This window comes from Meles meles, chromosome 16, assembly GCF_922984935.1.
Source record: "Meles meles chromosome 16, mMelMel3.1 paternal haplotype, whole genome shotgun sequence".
NCBI lineage: Eukaryota > Metazoa > Chordata > Mammalia > Carnivora > Mustelidae > Meles > Meles meles.
The window spans coordinates 62495620-62513660 of record NC_060081.1 but is presented as its reverse complement, the minus strand read 5'-3'; the positions used below and the strand labels follow the sequence as shown (position 1 = coordinate 62513660).

The following is an 18041-nucleotide window of genomic DNA, read 5'->3' as shown; positions in this document are numbered from 1 at the left end:
CAACAAATAAGTTAACATATTGAAAATAATGAGGACTGAGTTTCTCACTGTAGGGGAAATTTACAAACAAGGAAAGGCTAAAATGAGCCCCATGGCATTGGATTACAATCAGAAGTATCAGCATAAATTCATGGTTTTTAATACATACACAGATTGATACAGATATACAGATGTTTTTATGTGTGGGGATTAGCAGTTCCATCTGTATTTCCTAAATCAGCCCACTGAGACTTACAGCAATGGCACCTCAGAGCAACGAGCACCCTAGCACCCAATTCTTGATTTCTAAACACCATTCTCCAATAAAGGAACCAGGGCTCCCTGGAGATGTGTTCGATCCCCGGGCTAGTGCAGGGAAAACAGAAGACAAGCCTGAAATGCCTTGTAGTACTAGAAAGTAAGGAAAGGTTCAAAAAAAAGGACAGAGGCTTTAGGAAAGAACATAGGGTCTAACTAAAGGAGCTCCTAATGATCACAGTAACAAACTAAAAAAGACAGTATTGGATTTTAGGCCACTGAACAAAATATATCTCCATGAATCCACAGTGATGTACAGAAACAACTGAATAAATGAGGGAGAAAGGACAGTTCTTCCTTAGAGAAGATTCCATTTAATGAAGGAAAAGGGAAAAGAGAAAAGCATCAAGCAAATGCCTGAGTAAGTGCTCAGACAAGATCCACTGAGGGATGCTAAAATTAGGAGGCAAAAGCTTGAAGGAAAGGGAAGTATCTGCAGTCTGAAAATATCTCCCCCCAAGATATTTACCAACTACCAAAGGGCAAGACAGTAACTTAAGAGGCAAAATCTGGCACCTGAACCAAGGTTAACCTTGGCCAGTGATCAGACATCAGCATCTCAAACCCCATGATACAATGCAGTAAGGACACACCATTTCTATGGTATTCTTTCCCCAAATGCACCACCTCATTCTAACCATGAGAAAACATCATACAAATCCAAACTGAGAGGTGTTCTATCACATAAATGCCCAGCACACCTCAGAAATGTCAAGATCCTGAAGGATGAGGAGGACAGACTGTGGAAACTGTCCCAACCTAGAGAAGACGGGGAGACATAGCAACTCACTGCAAAGTGAGGTCCTGGACCTTGGAGCTAGAAAAGGACACCAGTGAGAACACTAAAGAGATGCCTAAGATCTGTAGCCCAATGGCTGCGCTGTACCCATGGCGATGCCTGCTTTTGGTTACCGCACCAGGGGAAGTGGTGGGAGAGGTTTAAGGGAATTCTGTGCTATTTTTGCAAATGTTCTGTCAGTCCAAAATCAGCTAGAAATAATAGTTTTTTAAAAATGACTGTAAGGAACAACATGTTTTAGATAATGTAGGTTTTTGCTATAAAAACTGTAAAGTTTCTCTCTCTGGTATTAAATGCATAAGCAAAACACTACCAACCACACCAATCAACACAAAGACAAAAACAAAACTACGAGAAATAGCTAAGATTCACGGACTACGTTATTAGGTGCCAGACACTGTGCTGAGCACTTTGCATGCATAAGACCGTTTCAACCTCACAACAAATCTATGAGGAAGATAATGGCATCATCAACAACTTAGAGATAAGCAAACAAAAAGGTCATATAACTTATCCAAGGACCTGGATAAAAAATCTAAGAGCTGGGACTTAAGCTTGGCAAATCACCGCCGTGCCACATAACCAGGACACGAGTCTACCAACCAAAATAAAACAACACATACTTGTAGCCAATCTCTTAGTAACAGTGGTAAGCAAAAGAAATTTCCATAATAATAACCTGCCCATGAAGCCATTCTCCTCGAGACACCTGTGATTCAGACTCCTGCATGCTTATGACTGCTGACAGATGGAAATTTAAAGATGCTGCAAAAGCAGGAAGAGTGTTGCTATCAAAAGGAAGTGGATGTCACGCTGAATTCCATCTTCGCTCTTTTTAAGGGTCACCAAATCTGGCGTTCTCATTAAGGAGTGGGATAAGGAAGCACTCCATCAAAAACAGCACTAACAAAAAGTGTAGCAAAGAACTTGTTTTCATCGTCCATTGTTCTGACAGAGGTCTGGGGGGAAAAAATCATCTAGGTTCCACAAATAGTTTGTGAAATTTCAAACGGGTGCTTGGTGCTTTAGCATGTGGTACTTTTCCAAGGAAAGACATTATATAAATCCAGCAAGACGATGCGTTTAGAAAAACCTGCTCCACATTCTCGCTGTGACCTTCAGCTCCTCAGCCTGTCCAATTTTCCTAGGCTGTAACTCAAATTAGCAACCCCAGGAGTTGTGGCGGTCTCAACGAAGAAGAACTGCATGGTGAAGGGAAGAGGGATGGTCCTTCCACAGAAGGGGTGGCAGGTATCCAGACCAATAATATAATCAACTATCACACAATGACCCATTCATCAATTTCACCAGCAAAGTTTCCGAGAGTCACTCCTCACCATTTATTCTCTGTGCTTTTTGAATTTTGCACCATGGGAATGTATTCAAGAAACACAGTGCTTGTAAGAAAACACAGTTCCTTAAAAGCAATTAATTAATTAATTGCCCTCTGATCCAGCAACTCCCTAACTACTGTATTTATTCTGTAAGTATACCCACACATGTGCTAAATTACATGCAAACTGACTCACTGTATCACTGTGATAATACAAAGCTGGAAACAACCTAAATGCCTCCCAGCTGGGAATTGGTAAAATAAATTATGTGCAATCTATGCAAATGAAAAATGATACATTAAAGGGGAAAAAAAACAAGGTACCTTAAAGCACAGACAGATGCTACCTACTTGTGTTTTAAAAAGATATACACACACACATAGTTTTCTGTAAATGCAATAAAAAAATCTCTGAGAAACGAATGACATCAGTTGTATCCGCATACAAGAAATGAGCATCAGAGGGCAGGTCAGAAGAGAGATCTTTTTATGCCCTTTCACATCTCTTAAATTGTAAACCATGTGAACCTATTAAATAATTCTCCAAAATTAAAAAAAAAAAAAGTTTCCTTTGTTCTCCACATTGCCCAGGCCAGATCCTCAGACCCTGCTCTTCTGCCTCCAGGCCATTCTTTCCCCGGACTCGGCCCTCAGCAGGGCCTCTCTGTTCCCCGGCAGCTAAGCCTTGCTGGGGATATGACCAGATCGTTGTGCTGTACTGTATCGCGGATCCAAATACCTGCCACCCCCCCCCCCCCGACCGTGGCAGGATTACACGTACCGCCACCCGACCACTACCTGGCCATGAAACTTGCCTTGTCCAATGAAACGTGAGCAGAAGTGCCACTTCCAGTCACAAGTTCTAAAACCTAAGCCATCTCTTAATCCTGCCATCTACCCCCAAGACTCCCAGGCCCCATCTTGGGTCATCAACCCAAGAAGACCACAGAGTAGGGAAGAAATAAACCTTTATGTTCTTCAGCCACTGAGATTTTCAGGTTGCTAACATAACATAGTTATGTTTTGCTGACTAACCAAACAGACTTATTTCTTATCAAACTGAGACAACCTCACCTCACGTGACCCACCTTTCACCGTTCTATGTTCCCTCCCGCACATCACTGCTCTTCAATGTCTGCAACTGTAAAACAAAGGTAATGCTACTACCTGCTTCACAGGGTCACTGAGGATTAAACGGATTAATAGATGCAAAGTGACCACTTTATGTAGCACTTATTTATTACCTCTTTGACAATGATGACGATGGTGGTAATGATTATAACTGCCCTCGTACACTCTCTCAGTAATTTAACATGGCCCCTGTCCTGTGTCTGTTTGTAAGAAGCAAGTAATTTGCCAGAGTCTTGATACCATCTGCACCTATGTCTCCCTCTAGGCCACCACGTGCTATTGTCCTTTCTCTACTGCTGTCCGTTCCCTTCCGCTTACCTGTCCCTAGCTGCCCATGAGATCACCCAGGGACCTTTTAAGAAATACCTAAGTCTGGGCCACAGTCTAAATCCATTATTGGTTTGGCAAAAGAAGCTGTATTGTCTCTTTCTGTAAGTTCAAATATAGAACTAATCTGTGGTGTTAGAGGCCAGAATGAGAGATACCCTTGTGTGTTGCCCAGGAAGCAGGGAGAGAAGGCAGGAGACCAGAAGGGGATACAAGAGGACCAGAATGTTCTCTTCCATTTCTTGATCTGGGTGCTAGTAACACATGTGTATTCACTTGTGAAAGTGTATCAAGCTATACGATCATGATATAAGTACTTTGTGATATACATTTTATACCTCAATAAGTGGCTCAGTGGGTTAAGCTTCTGCCTTCAGCTCAGGTCATGATCTCAGGGTCCTGGGATTGAGCCCTGCATCAGGCTCTCTGCTCAGCAGGGAGCCTGCTTCCCCCTCTCTCTCTGCCTGCCTCTCTGCCTATTTGTGATCTCTCTCTGTCAAATAAATAAAAAAAAATCTTAAAAAAAAAAAAAAAGGGAAGAACAGCCTGCAGTGACTCTCATCCTTGACCACTGACATATCATTCTTCACCCTCCAAGTCACGGCTGTAAGACACCCTTTGACCTCACCCTGCCTTTCCACTCTTGCCGAGTCTCAGACACTTCTCACACCCCAGTATCTCTGCCACAATATTTCCTGGATAAGAACATCTTCTTGGCCAGCTCCCACTGTCGTTCAAAGTCTACTTCAAATGTCATTTCTTTTACAAGGCCTTTCCCGATCCTTCTGTCCACTTCTGTCCACACCAGACAGCGGCTTGCCTCATAACGGGGGCTCCTTCCACAGCACCATGAAATTCTTTGGTAGTCCATTTTTATTTACAGCTAGAGCAGTATTCATTCATTTCACCCTCCTCTTCAACTGGAACTAGCTGAGGACAAAAACCAGGCATTATACCTCTTTGAGGGAGTTCCCACTGTTCCTTTCAGAGTATGGCTATTCAATCATTATTTTGGAATTACAATAAATCAAAGACAACTGTTACTTCGATGGTCATCAATCACAAGAGCCAAAAACTGAATAAAAAATATCTAGTTGGGTTGAATATATTCTCTCTGACAGACGATCTTTAAAAAGCAAATTACAGTAAAGAGAGTTTTCAAGTTATAAAACCCTTCCAGCCAAATACAAGTGCAAAGACACATACGAGCATTTACTCACTTGTGGGATCTGCGTGCTCTTCCCACATCCCGTCTCTCCAACAATCACCACTGTCTGATAGTTTTCTACCAAGTACAATATATGATTCCTAAGCTGAAAAATAGAAACATACATTGTAAAGAGCCATACATTTTCTTAAAAGACCTAAACAAAGATATTTAAACATTATAAATGTTTAAGTGAGCTGTTTGAGCTGTTTTACCAAAGGAAAGTAAATCTTAAAAAGAACTATCAAAACAGATTTCCAGTTCGCAGTGCTGGTGACCATACAAGCTGAAACAAGTGCAACTGAGAGCAGTAACTTACCGAAGTATACAATGCAGATACCCTTTAACTCGAGATTTTTCACTTACAAGAAGTTACACTACACATACTAACACTATATATGAACGAAGAGGTACATATACAAGCATACTCCCTGAAGTGTTGTATAATAGCCAAAAACTCAGTCTAAATGTTCATCCACAGGGTTAAATCAGTTCTGAAACACCCTAACAATGAAATATCCTTGGGTGCTAAAGAGAACAAACGTGCTCGAGGGGAGGGGGGCAGGCGGATGGGGAAACTGGGTGATGGACATTAAGGAGGGCATGTGATGTAATGAGCACTGGGTGTTATATAAGACTGATGAATCACTGAACTCTACCTCTGAAACTAGTAATACACCATATGTTAATTAACTGAATTTAAAAAAAAAAAGAAGGGTGCCTGGGTGGCTTAGTGGATTAAGCCTCTGCCTTTAGCTCAGGATTGAGCCCCACGCTGGGCTCTCTGCTCAGCTGGGAGCCTGCTTCCCCCCACTCCCCTCCCTGCCTCTCTGCCTACTTGTGATCTCTGTCTGTCAAATAAATAAATAAAAATCTTTAAAAATAAATAAAAATAAATAAATTTTTAAAAAGAACAAATGTCTATTTGCACTGATAAGGAATGGCCAACAAGATATGTTAGGGGAGCAACTCAAGGTACAAAACAGTGTAAATAATACACTATTTGTGTTTTTAAAGAAAGGATACATACATGCCATGATATCTTGGCAGGAAATAATACAAAACAAAAAACTGGTCATTGTACCATCTCCAGCAGCAAAAGAGGGTGAGCCGGGGAGCAAGGGTATGAAGGAGACCTTTACATTTCCACAAGTTATGTATTATCTACTTACAAATTCTTTCATTTATTAACTTTCACCTCTACCTCTAAAACCAAGTTTGTAATAAAGCTACACCTGTATTTCAACTGAGCCTTTCTTTACCCATTCACTGTGAGCAGAAAACGGAAGAGATGATTCCAACATCCTATCTACTTAGCCTCTGAGTGTATTTTTGCACCCATGTGTGCTGAGAGACACACCTGACAGCCTGGAAAGTCATGAAGGTATTCCATAAATACCTGGTCTGGAATGCCACGAACCCTGCCGAGACCCCCCACCCTTATTGCTTGGCCCGTCTGACTGGGCCCCGACAACGCAGTTGGACTAGGAGAGCGAACACGCTGCCTAACTGCCTCACTAAAGTATTGGCTGCTTGGGGTTTTTGAATTTGGCATTAATTGGGGTTGAAATATATAGTTCTCACATTTTAGTGTGAAATTTCCTCTCAGGAAATTTGTTAAAAATGAAGATTCCTAGCCCTACTCCGAGGGTTTCTGACTCAGTAGGAGGCGGGTGGGGCCCAGGAATCTGCATTTCTCAACCCTGCACAGCAGATCCTGTTACAGGTGGTTTCTCTTGATTAGTCTTAACATTTTTTGTCAGTTGCCTGGACTTGGGGCTTTCTTTCATTTTGGGTAGGGGAAGGATCTTTACAGGTACTTTGTGAATGATAGATCCAACCAGTGGGTGGGTGGATGGATAGATGGATGGATGGTGGATGGTCAAGGAAAACCTGAAAGACAATCTGAATACAGACAGAAACAGACAAGGCATTCCAGGAAAGGGAAATAACATAAGAAAAAGAAAAAAGATGGAAACAAGCAAACTATACAAACTCTATTCCAGGGGCATCATCAAGAGCCCACAAAAGGCTCAAGGTATGGTTGGGAAATGAGTTACAAGACAGGTAGTCCCGGCTTCCCTAGCAGAGCTAGGGTCTGGACCTTCCCTGGGGTGCTGGCTGGGCTGTCAGTGCCGTACTGGATGAGAGCGAGCTGGAGAAAACTGAAGGCCGTAACTCACACCTCACATACTAGATAAGAAGGGCTGCACATGGAGAAGGTCCAACGTGTGACATTCGAGAGAGACATGACATAATTTCCAGTCTGGAGACTGCAAAAATGACAGCAGCACCCACGGGCACAAGGAGAGAAATGCACAAGGGCTGGTGCAGAGGAGGGGCCAGAGCTTCAGGGAGGCGGTGTGTAAGGGGGTTGAGAGGACAACCTCACATAGCAGTGCCCAGGCCCCAGCAAGAACACCAGCCTACAGAAGGCGGTCGAGAAGGCTGCCTTGTACTGGCAGCAGGGAAAAGGGAGTAACTTTATATTTACTGCCCCTTTAGTTCCAATTTCCATTTTTAAAGCTACTTTTAGTTTTAATGGGGGAAGGGCTGGTGAATGGGTCCCTTTTACCTTCTTCATCTTCTAGATTTATCTTTAACATCTCAGGAGAACCTAACTATGCTTAACTTCTGTTTTGCTTTTTACCAATCACCCTTTTCATTTTAATTTCCATTAATATGTTAAACCTTGATTACTTTTTCATTTATAGTTTCTTGTAAGTTCAGTTGGAGGATGAAGGATACTCAAGGAAAGGCCAAAATTAAATACTTGGTAAACAATAATTATCTGTGTACTTGAACACTCACAATATGTCAGAGACCTTGCTAAATGCTCTGTGTGGATTAACTCATCTGGGCCTCATAACGATCCTGTGAGGGAGGTGTTATTAGTCCCATACTACAGATACCAACACAGAAGCTCAGATGGTGTTTTGTGCTGTGAGAACAGCACAAAAACAAGGAAGCTTGGGTTTGAGCTCTAAAGTCTAGCTTCAGAATCCTGATACTTCACCAGAGCTCAAACTATGTCCCTCAACAGTGAGGCAGCAACAGTGAACCTATAATCTTATCTCCTGAGGGGCAAACTGGTTTACCTTCACATATACGGAATGAAGTTAATCACCTGAGAGAGAAACCCAGAAAGGTCAGTGAGTGACTAAAGTGTTCAGGGCCACATAAAACTCTAATCTAGGTGACTTGGCTAAGTTAAGAAGGATTCTGTTTCAATCAATTTAGAGAAAGCCCATATTAAGAGAAGAGGAATGATTAACACTGTCTAGACAAAGGGACACCCTTAGTGGGAGAACTTAGGAGCTTTCCCCTAGCACTGTCCAGGAGAAGGAGACAGGGAGCCAGGGGTGTTGGTGGGCACACCTACTCGAGTCATTCCGGGGCATCACGTGAGGCTTCGAGAGCACATCGCCCTTCCTCGGGGGCTATACGAAACAAACATTCTTCAGCTCTATCTGAATGGCCCTTGGTCTACAGCTCCCTTGCTGATTACAATCTGGCTTCCCATGTGGTCTTGGCAACAGGGAGAAAGCGAGCCCATGGACCATGTGTGTCTGCACTGGAGAACTATGGCTATAAACAAACGTATTCTGAATTCTAGCTTATGCTTTGGTCTCTTGTGAAATGAACATCCGTCCATTTCGTGAGACCAATAAACTCAAGCGCTGGATGTGCACACAGTACATAATATCCACCCAAATCCCGTCACTGTGTCAGTGGGAGTTAACTTCTTCCACAGAAACCTCCTCATATATCCAATGAGTCTTGTTTCAAGAAATTCGCCTTTAAAAAGAAAGCTAACATTGGTCAGAGGCTAGTAATCTGTTGAAGCTGGAGGCACAGCAGTTCATTGCTCTGTTTTCTCTACTCTTCTATATGTCTGAATTTGTCCATAATTGAAAGCAAAGAAGGGGGGGAAAGAATGTCGTTCTATCTCTTCGAGTTTTTCATTTTGTAACAATATCTAACAAAAAAAAAAATTAAGGACTTTCAAGATTTATATGGTTAAGTAACACACGCATTCTGAGATAAGGGTGGCTCTGAGCTCACTGTGTCCTAGAGAATCGCTAAGAGTTAAGAGGACATGATTCACTTCGGTACCAAGTCTGAGGCCACTGCACACTGCTTCGGACAGACTGCGCATGCTTATTTGGTGTACCTTGAACACGGGCAGCTTCTGCCTCTGCTGCTCGATAGAAAGGGCAGCGTAGGGATTGTAGACAACGGTTGTTGCAGAGTTTTCAGCTAGACTCTGTCTCTCCTCAGAGATGCTGACACCTGGTCCCTCGGTACCTGCAAGAGAAATCCTTTTTTCAGATTCTCTGATGCAACCAATGGACAGAAAAATGTGCAGACGTTACAAATTCAAAGGCAAAGATACAACACAAGCAACGCATCTGACCTCAAACTAGGAGAAGATACTCAACTTTAACTTCAGGAAAGCATCTAGGAAGGACTGAGAGAATACAAAAATCTTCCCTAAAAAGCGTCACCAAAGCATCAAGAACCGAGAGGAGAGTCCCACTGGGCTCCAAATTGGCCACACGTTAACTGTATTCCAGAGGACAATGTTTTCCAGTCTGGCCCCCACATATTACTACCAATTATTACTCACACAAGCGACAAAACCCAGTGGGAACTGGCTGAGGTGCAGAAAGAGTGCTGCTGCTGCGGGGGGGGCGGCAAGAACAAGGGACAACGGGAAGCAGGCACGCAAATGCTGCCGGGGCTTGCTCCTTCTCTCATCTCAGCACCTCTCCACCAGCTCCTTTTGATCGCTCAGCTTGGCTTTTGGGTCGGAGCTGGAATCAAGGCCGCCCAGGCTCACAACTCCCCACCATCCATTCACTCATTCCACAAGGACTGAAGTGCGAGAGATACCACAGAGAACACTCCCGATGCTAGGCCCTACCCTCGAGCAGCTTACTTGCTTCTTTTACTCCTCCTCCCAGAACACAGCTTCATGCAGGAGGTGGTAACACATGCTAAGCAGAAAGTAAAAGACTCAGCGAAGGGGGGCTGGGAGTCCCTGGTGTGTGGGGTCTGGAGGTCAGGGAAGGGTCCTCTTCCCCCAGCTCAGGTCCAATACCCAGCCTGATCCAACCAACCATGGCTAGTGGAGTGGGATGCAGGAGACAGCAGCCCCCATTTTGAACCACAGACCTGGAGTGGTTGGGCGCGAAGTACCATTCCAAGAAAGCACTGCGCCGAGCAGATTAAACAATAGCTTTCCACGATGGCTGCTTGGTAAGAACAATGACAAACTGGTGCTCAGAATGGTAAAAAATGGTCATATCCCATCATGTAAAACTCTTAAAGATACCATGGATTTTAGCCTTTGAAGGAAAATGCCTTAAGAGGAACATGGGTTCAATTTTTATGGTCGGTTTCCAGAATTTTTCGTGCTGATTTGTGTGTGTACCCCTTGGACAGAACTCAAGAGTAGTAAGTGACACAGGGTTTGGAATTCAACACGACACAGGAAACTATTTTCAAAGGCTAGAGTTTTGAGCACTGGGGTGTAATGCCTCTGTGAATCATAAAAACCCTCCCTGGAAGATCAAACATGGGGGCACTACAGGGGTGACTTATCCAAAACCAGCATCTCCCAGAACTTCTGAACTCAGAGTCTGATACCATGTGAAAGTACAGGGCCTTTATGAGAAGCACCTTTGTCCCAGTGATTTATTTTTACATTTTTTGCAGGTCCCTAATCCCCTCAACAATCTAATAAAGGCTATGGACTCTCTCTCCTGAAAAATACACCTGAATGTAATGTATCGGGATAGAAAATGCTCATGGTCCGTAAACCCCCTAGAGCTAAGTTTAGAGTCACTGTCACAGATCTCCAATCCTTTTTCCATTTATTTCTAGGAACACAGTTGTGTTCCAGAGGTCCAAGATTGCCAAAAATCGTGTAAGTGGGGCACTGCCGTATTGTTTTTGCCAAAACACTGACCTTCCTTTCAACAAGATAAAAGAACAGGACCTGGAACAAAGCCTGTGCTCAAAGAGGCAGGTTTCCTTTCTTCCCTTATCATCGCCACATCTAAATAACTTCTTGGAGCACCTGGGTGGCTCAGTGGGTTAAGCCGCTGCCTTCAGCTCAGGTCATGATCTCAGGGTCCTGGGATCGAGTCCCACGTCAGGCTCTCTGCTCAGCGGGGAGCCTGCTTCCCTCTCTCTCTCTCTGCCTGTCTCTCTGCTACTTGTGATCTCTGTCAAATAAATAAATAAAAAATAAAAATCTTTAAATAACTTCTTAATAACCCTTCCCAAGAAAACTCGTGCAAAGAATACCTCATCCTCACTCGCTGCTTTTGTCGCAAATTCCCTCCTTTTCAAAACACGTTTTAAACCTTTCCAGGCTGTCTTAAAGCCACGTTAGCATCGCTCCTGCAAGGTCTCTTCCTTGCTCCCACAGCAGGGTTTAATCGACCCAAGTGTCTTCTTCACTACCCCTCCCTGGCTCTCCCCTACAACCAAGTCCTCCTCAGTATATCCTGTCATGAGATGTTTTACAAGAGCTACTGTCAATCAGTAAGGAGTGTGTCTCCTCCTTACAAAAGACTTCATTCAGCCAAATGAGGACTGCCTCTCCTCTATGTACATCCCACAGTCCATTCTGACGACCTATGGTTGCCCTTCCCTCGGGAGCACTCTCTATACTTAAGGGAGTAGCAAGTTCGTAATCCTGCAAAGCACAATGCCTCCATCTACAAAACAAGGCTGGAAACAGCAGCCCCCAACCACCCCCACAGAGCATTCCCTCTCCTTTCAATTTTTTTCAATTCAGTTTTTCAATTTGAGTGATGCCCCATTAGTGGGGCATGTAGATGAATGAATCAATGTAGAGGGGTCACAACCAGCATTTTTTTTTAAATAATGAACGAGAAACAGAATAGCGTTATCTCTTGCTTTACCCCAAAATATATCCTATCACTCAACACCATCTCGCTACTCAATTACTTTAGTTTTTTGGACATTCCTGAGGCACACATCCCACTTTGCCTTGGTCATGCTGCACCCTTTGCCCAGAGCTCCACACTCCTACCTTTCCAAGGAACAAACCTTACTTGTGTTTCACTATTCACCTCAAAAATATCACTATCTTTATGAAGTATTTCTTATCCACACATTGACTCTTTCCCTCTCTTAGATGCCTCTATGTAATTAAAATAGTTACCATGTATCTAGTACTAAGAGCTTTACATGCATTCTCATTTAATCCTCAAAACAATCCTTTGGGTAGGTGTTGTTATGCCCAATTTACAGATAAGGTCACTGAGACTCTGCGCACTTAAGTGAGTTTGCCAAGTCACCAGGTTAGCAAGTGGCAGTCAAGGATAGCTTTACAGTCTGACTCACAGAACTTATCTCCCTTACCACCACTTCTTTCTGCCTCACTTTAATTCCTCTTCTAAAGGATATCTAACTTCATATCATAACTTGAGAGAGAGAGAGAAAATAAATCCTGAGAGCAAAGCAGCGGTCTGGTCATCTGTATTTGCCTCCTGATCACTCGATTAGGAGTTCAGTACGTATCCCCTCAACAAAGGAACTAAAAAACGGAACAGAACTCTTCCAGCAACCCCATGTTCTTTTTTTTTTTTTTAATATTTTATTTATTTGACAGAGAGAAATCACAAGTAGGCAGAGAGGCAGGCAGAGAAAGAGGAGGAAGCAGGCTCCCCGCAGAGCAGAGAGCCCGATGTGGGGTTCGATCCCAGGACCCTGGGATCATGACCTGAGCCGAAGGCAGAGGCTTTAACCCACTGAGCCACCCAGGCGCCCCCAACCCCATGTTCTTTAGCCAAAATAGTATTCCGTTCTGATTTGCGACAATTCATTCACACCTTTATTATACTTAACACTTTGGCCCGTTATTAAAGGCTTGAGTAAATAAAATAGAAGGTATCTCATTACCTAATGCAATCTTAGTTCTGGCTGCAAATAAAATTCAGGACGGATAACTGGCTAATGATTTGAAATACTGAATAAAACTGTCACTAAGGGACAAACTACAGATTTTTTTAAAAGAATTAACATCCCTTGCTTGGGCTTATCTCAGACATCACGTATATGCATGGTTAGCATCTCAGGGCACCACTCTAAAATATCCTTTAAAAGCTTTCCCTGTATTACCTTCTCCCTCTCGCTTCATTTTTGCTGCAATATACTTTGCACACCCAGACCTGCAGAGGTGCAAGTGGTGGAAAAAGGCAAGCTGATTAACTGATAAGAAACTTTTGTTTTTCACAAGAAACTGAGGGAAGGGGAGGAAGGCATGTAGCAGGATCTGGCAAGTACACAGTCAATAAAATCCTGATTGATAAGGAAACGAAAACACATCAGGCAAAGCATTTTGTGACTCACATTCCTGTCTGCCTGACAGAGGGAAAGTGGGTAACAGCCCATACGAAGGAGGGCGGCCACTTTCTGGTAGGCACTCAAGATGGGCAAGAATTACCCTAAAACAAAATAAGGCACTTTCCCTTTTTTTTAAGATTTATTTATTTATTTATTTGACAGAGAGAGATAGATCACGGGTAAGCAGAGAGGCAGGCAGAGAGAGAGAGGAAGAAGCAGGCTCCCCGCTGAGCAGAGAGCCTGATGTGGGGCTCGATACCAGGACCCTGAGATCATGACCTGAACTGAAGGCAGAGGCTTAACCCACTGAGCCACCCAGGTGCCCCAGGCACTTTCCCTTTTCTATGAGCACTTACTCTGAGTCAGACAAGGCACCGTGCTCGTCATTCAAGCCCACAGGACAATTCTTACTCTACCCATTTCACAGGAGAAGGACAGGACTCAGAAAAATTAAGTGACTTGCCCAAAGGAACTTTGCTACTATAGGGCACAGCCGAGAAGTCGAACCCAGATAAACCGACTCCACACTTGAGCTCCTAAGCCCTGAGCAGCACCGCTCGCCCGGCCACAGCGCAGCCCCGGGCGGTAACAGGACACGCGTGGGCGCTCCAGCGCTTCCCCAGCGTTGGGCGAGGCAGGCATCACGCGTCAGGAAAATGAGGCCCGGGGAAGCTGAAACTCGAACAAGGTCACACAGAGAGTTTCTGCCCAGGCTGGGGGCGGACGCCTGAATCTGTCGGGACCACGGTGGGCTCCCGAGCCGCAGAGCCTACCAGCTCTGAAGCTGCGGTGGCCAGCCCGCCGAGGTCAGGCCTGCGAGCAGGTCCGCAGGCTCCAGGGCGCCCGCTGCGGGGCCAAGATCAAAGTCAGGCCGCCGCATCTGCCCATCGTTTCTCCAAAGGCCTTACCGGGTCGCCAGAACTTCACCGGTCCCACGGGCGCAGCCATGCTGGGGTGAAAGGTCACGAGGTTGACTCCACCCCTTCGCTGCGCGTGGCCGGCGGGGAATCTCGGCCCCGGCTGTTCCAGAGGAGTTACGGCCACGCCCCCGTGGTCTCCACCCCCCCCCATCCACGTGACTTACGGCGGGTTTCCAGGAGCGCTCCGGCCGGGCCCGCTGACCCACGTGACTGGCCCCGCCATATTGGGAAAAAGGGAGCGGTTCTCGGATCATTTTAGTGTGGTGTGTGAGGGATCAGAGTGGTATTTCCAGCAGCATGGCCTGGGCCGGGTGGCGGCCACGCGGAGATGATGCATCCCAAATGAACTGCTAAATACTGATTATGTTACAAGCTGCACCAGTTTGTTTCTCTTTCAGTCGTCTCCATATTAAGAGCAGCTGCCTCCAATAAATAATTATTGGGAGCCCACTGTATGCCCAGGTACTGCAGTTTCGGCCCCTTAGTGCAGCGTCTGTCCAAGGTGGGGGTGACGTTGAATAGAAAATGAATAAATGCTCAAGAAACAGTAGTGCTTATTATCACCGGTGAATAGAGCTATGGTAAGTGGTATGGAAATGGGGGGGGGTGGAATAAGAGTCTTAAGAAATGGGTAGATCAGTTAGGCTAGGGCACTAACTCAGTGTTTCCTCCAATCTGACTGCTTTTAGGATTCCAGTTGCTTGTTAAAAATATAGATTCTAAGCCTGGATCCAATCCTGAGTCAGAATCTCCAGGGGTATGGCCTGGGAACCTGCATTTTAGGAAGCTGCTCAGATGGTTCTTCCAATCAAGGAGCTAGAGAAAATTCCACTAATCCCAAAAAGAGGAAATGTTTTATGGGTAGGCCCCTAACTGGAAGGGAGAGGCTTCAGATTTTATGCGTTTTTAGAGCTGTGACGAAAATTCTGCATTCGTTGTAAGAAATGGCATACCCTGGAATCAAGAGCCTTGAAGGTAAGTAGAGGTGATTGGGAATCCTAACTTTGCCATTTCGTCAGGCCTAGCTGTCATCCAATCTTAGTTGTAAAATGAGGTCTTCGGAGATTCTGTTAAATGAGGTAACATGTAAAACACCTAACAGTGTAAGACATAAGCATTCAGTCAATGTTAACTCTCGTTAACTTAAATAGAGCAAATCCACCAGGGGGGAAAAATCAAATTTTACAGGCATGCATTCATTTTCCAAATATCCCCTTTATTTCCATAATAATAAATACAAGGCTCAATACATGATAACGTCTCTGCCAAGAAATCTTCACTCATCTTTAAAATATCTTTATATGGGCCAGCTCTAAGAGTACTCTAAATTCACTGGCTTAAGCATTCCCCCTTTGTACACAGACTCAGAGGCTGTTTGTTCATTTTTGTGGTACCATTTAGTTGAACTATAGTTAATCTGCCTCCACTATTAACATGGGGAGCTTCTTAAGGACAAATTCACATTCATACTCAGAGCCCAATACAAAGTACCTGCTTTCTACTTAGTTTTAATTCTGCATGGCACTGATCCTTCCTTGTTTTATCTTATTTTCACTAACAGCTGAAGTATAGAAGATGGGGTTTATACATGAATACAAGGGAAAATGAAATAAATGCCACTTTTTATAATTTCTCTATTTTATAAATTACTCTGACTTACGTGAAGAAGTCTTCCTGTTTACAGACAGACAGTACACTGGCCATGCTCAAATTACTGGATCATAATCTTAAAGCCAGAGGAGACTTCAGTCAACCTCTAGCCTAAATTCCTTGTTTTATGGGAGAAAAAAAACTTTGATTCATGGAGATTAAAAGGACTTGGTCACACTCAGTGAGCTAATGTTAGTATCAGAACTGAAACTAGAATTCAGGCTTTTTAATTCCCAAGCCAATGGTTTTTCACCCACATAAGCCATTTAAAATCATCAGAGCTTATTTAGCTCTCCTAGACGAGAATTAGTTCATCCACCTCAGAAAGTTCTCAAAGCCTGACTGTCCCCAATGGGTCGTTTTGCTTTCACATTCTTTTATTAGAGAAAACACCTAAGTAATAATCTGGATGCTGATGGTGTGGTTTTATTGTCACAAACTAGGAGTGGTCTTAATAGACTTGTCTTATCCTCCCTAATTAACTATTTTTGGAAAGACTGGCCTTAAATAGCTACTCTAAAATTAAAACCTGTTTCATGAGATGGCAAGCATAATTTATTTACTTCATTGCCAACGATTCCGTGAAAGTTTGAACATTTTGTTACACAGGGTTATGTTTTTCAACTTCTGAATGATAATTGGTATTTCAGAAAGATAATACTCCTCGAAATTATGTTTCATGAATATGTTAAGTTTTTCTCTGCCTCTGGTAGTTAATTGTTCCTTTCTACTTTGAAACATTCCCAGCCCAGCCATCTTGACCATGTTTAGGAGGCATAGGATTTAGGGGTTTTCATCGTTGTACTAGTTAAGGCTTTTATGCAATAAGTGCTAGAAAACCCAGAGCATTTTCTCTCTTATGCAAAAGTGGCTCATATAATTCAAAAAATCCAGGAGTAGTTCAGGCTCGAGACACAGCTGCAGCGGGTCACATAGGACATAGTCAGGACTTCTGAACGTAACGTTCTGCCTTCTCCTGACATGACTGTCACATGGCCGTCAGCTCACGCACCACATCCGTAGTTAGCTTCAAGCCTCTTTCCAAAAAACCCTGGCAAAAGTATCTGACTGACTATACATATATATAATCTCCATCCCTGAAGTGATCATCAGGGCCGTGGAATAGGACGTACTGACCGGCTTAAACCTAGGTCACACATTCCACCCCAAGTCAGACGTGGTCAGCTTCCCCAGAACGACGTGGACTAAGAGTTGGAAACAGAATGGTTCCTCAGAGGGAAATCTCAGAGTGAAGTTAGCAGAGGTGGAATGAAGGAAGCAAAAATGACATGTCCATGCCACCCTCCCAAGAGTCACACGCTAGAATTCTTGGCTTCCTGAGAAGAATCCTAACTGCCCTTGGGTCTCCTCCATGAAGCCAAGTCAGAGAGAGCTAGCTAGCTTCCAGCCTGAAAAGAGGTAGTCCTTGGCTGAATTGCACGACGCTGGGATGTCCCCCTGGGTCTAGGTGTAGCCCTCTGCAACTTGTAACATCTGTAAACCTGTCTGGTTTGTTGGCTTGCACACAAATGAGCAAGTTCACACATGTATTAGCATAAGCAAAAGTGTTACTTAGCTCCAGGGATTTGGGTACAGAGGTGTGGAGATCCACCAGGAGAGACTCAGCCAGCAGGGGAGTCTCTGTCATGTCTATCTGAGGAACAAGGCCCATCTGTGCAGATGATGAGTTGGGGAGGGCCTCAGCCCTGCCAGGTGCTTTCAAGATCAGATAATAGTGTGCTTTATTGTTCAAACAGGACACTTCTCTGACTGAAAGGGGGCCCTCACTCTGCCAGGCAAACTGGGGCATTTTTCTAGGAGTGAGATCAGTGAAACTAGCATAATAATACTTATGGGAACATATTCCGCATAAGGTATACAGTCCATGCTCAGAGTCTGTAGCTTTAGACAACTGTCCTGGTGGGTTCAGTGTCCAGGCCCACCTCAGAGTATTTGTCATAGGGCTTATCATCAGGAGGTTTCCATCTGAAT

General features: G+C 44.1%; 1 protein-coding gene across 3 annotated transcripts in view; it reads right to left on the bottom strand.

Annotated features, from left to right (window-relative positions):
* Positions 1-14453, bottom strand: part of DHX35 (DEAH-box helicase 35) — a 65864-nt gene extending 51411 nt beyond the window's left edge. For 2 of the 3 annotated variants that reach the window (XR_006815333.1, XM_045981304.1), the window contains exons 1-3: positions 14388-14433; positions 9269-9402; positions 5108-5200 (exon numbers count right to left, since the gene is read on the bottom strand). Coding sequence is in view for 2 of the 3 variants with exons in the window: in XM_045981304.1 (XP_045837260.1) it covers positions 5108-5200; positions 9269-9402; positions 14388-14427 (267 nt within the window). In the remaining variant the exon portion in view is untranslated. Of the gene's footprint in view, positions 1-5107; positions 5201-9268; positions 9403-14387 lie in introns of all 3 variants that reach the window. The other variant, XM_045981303.1, reaches the window with a different exon arrangement.
* Positions 14454-18041: the final 3588 nt, after the last annotated feature.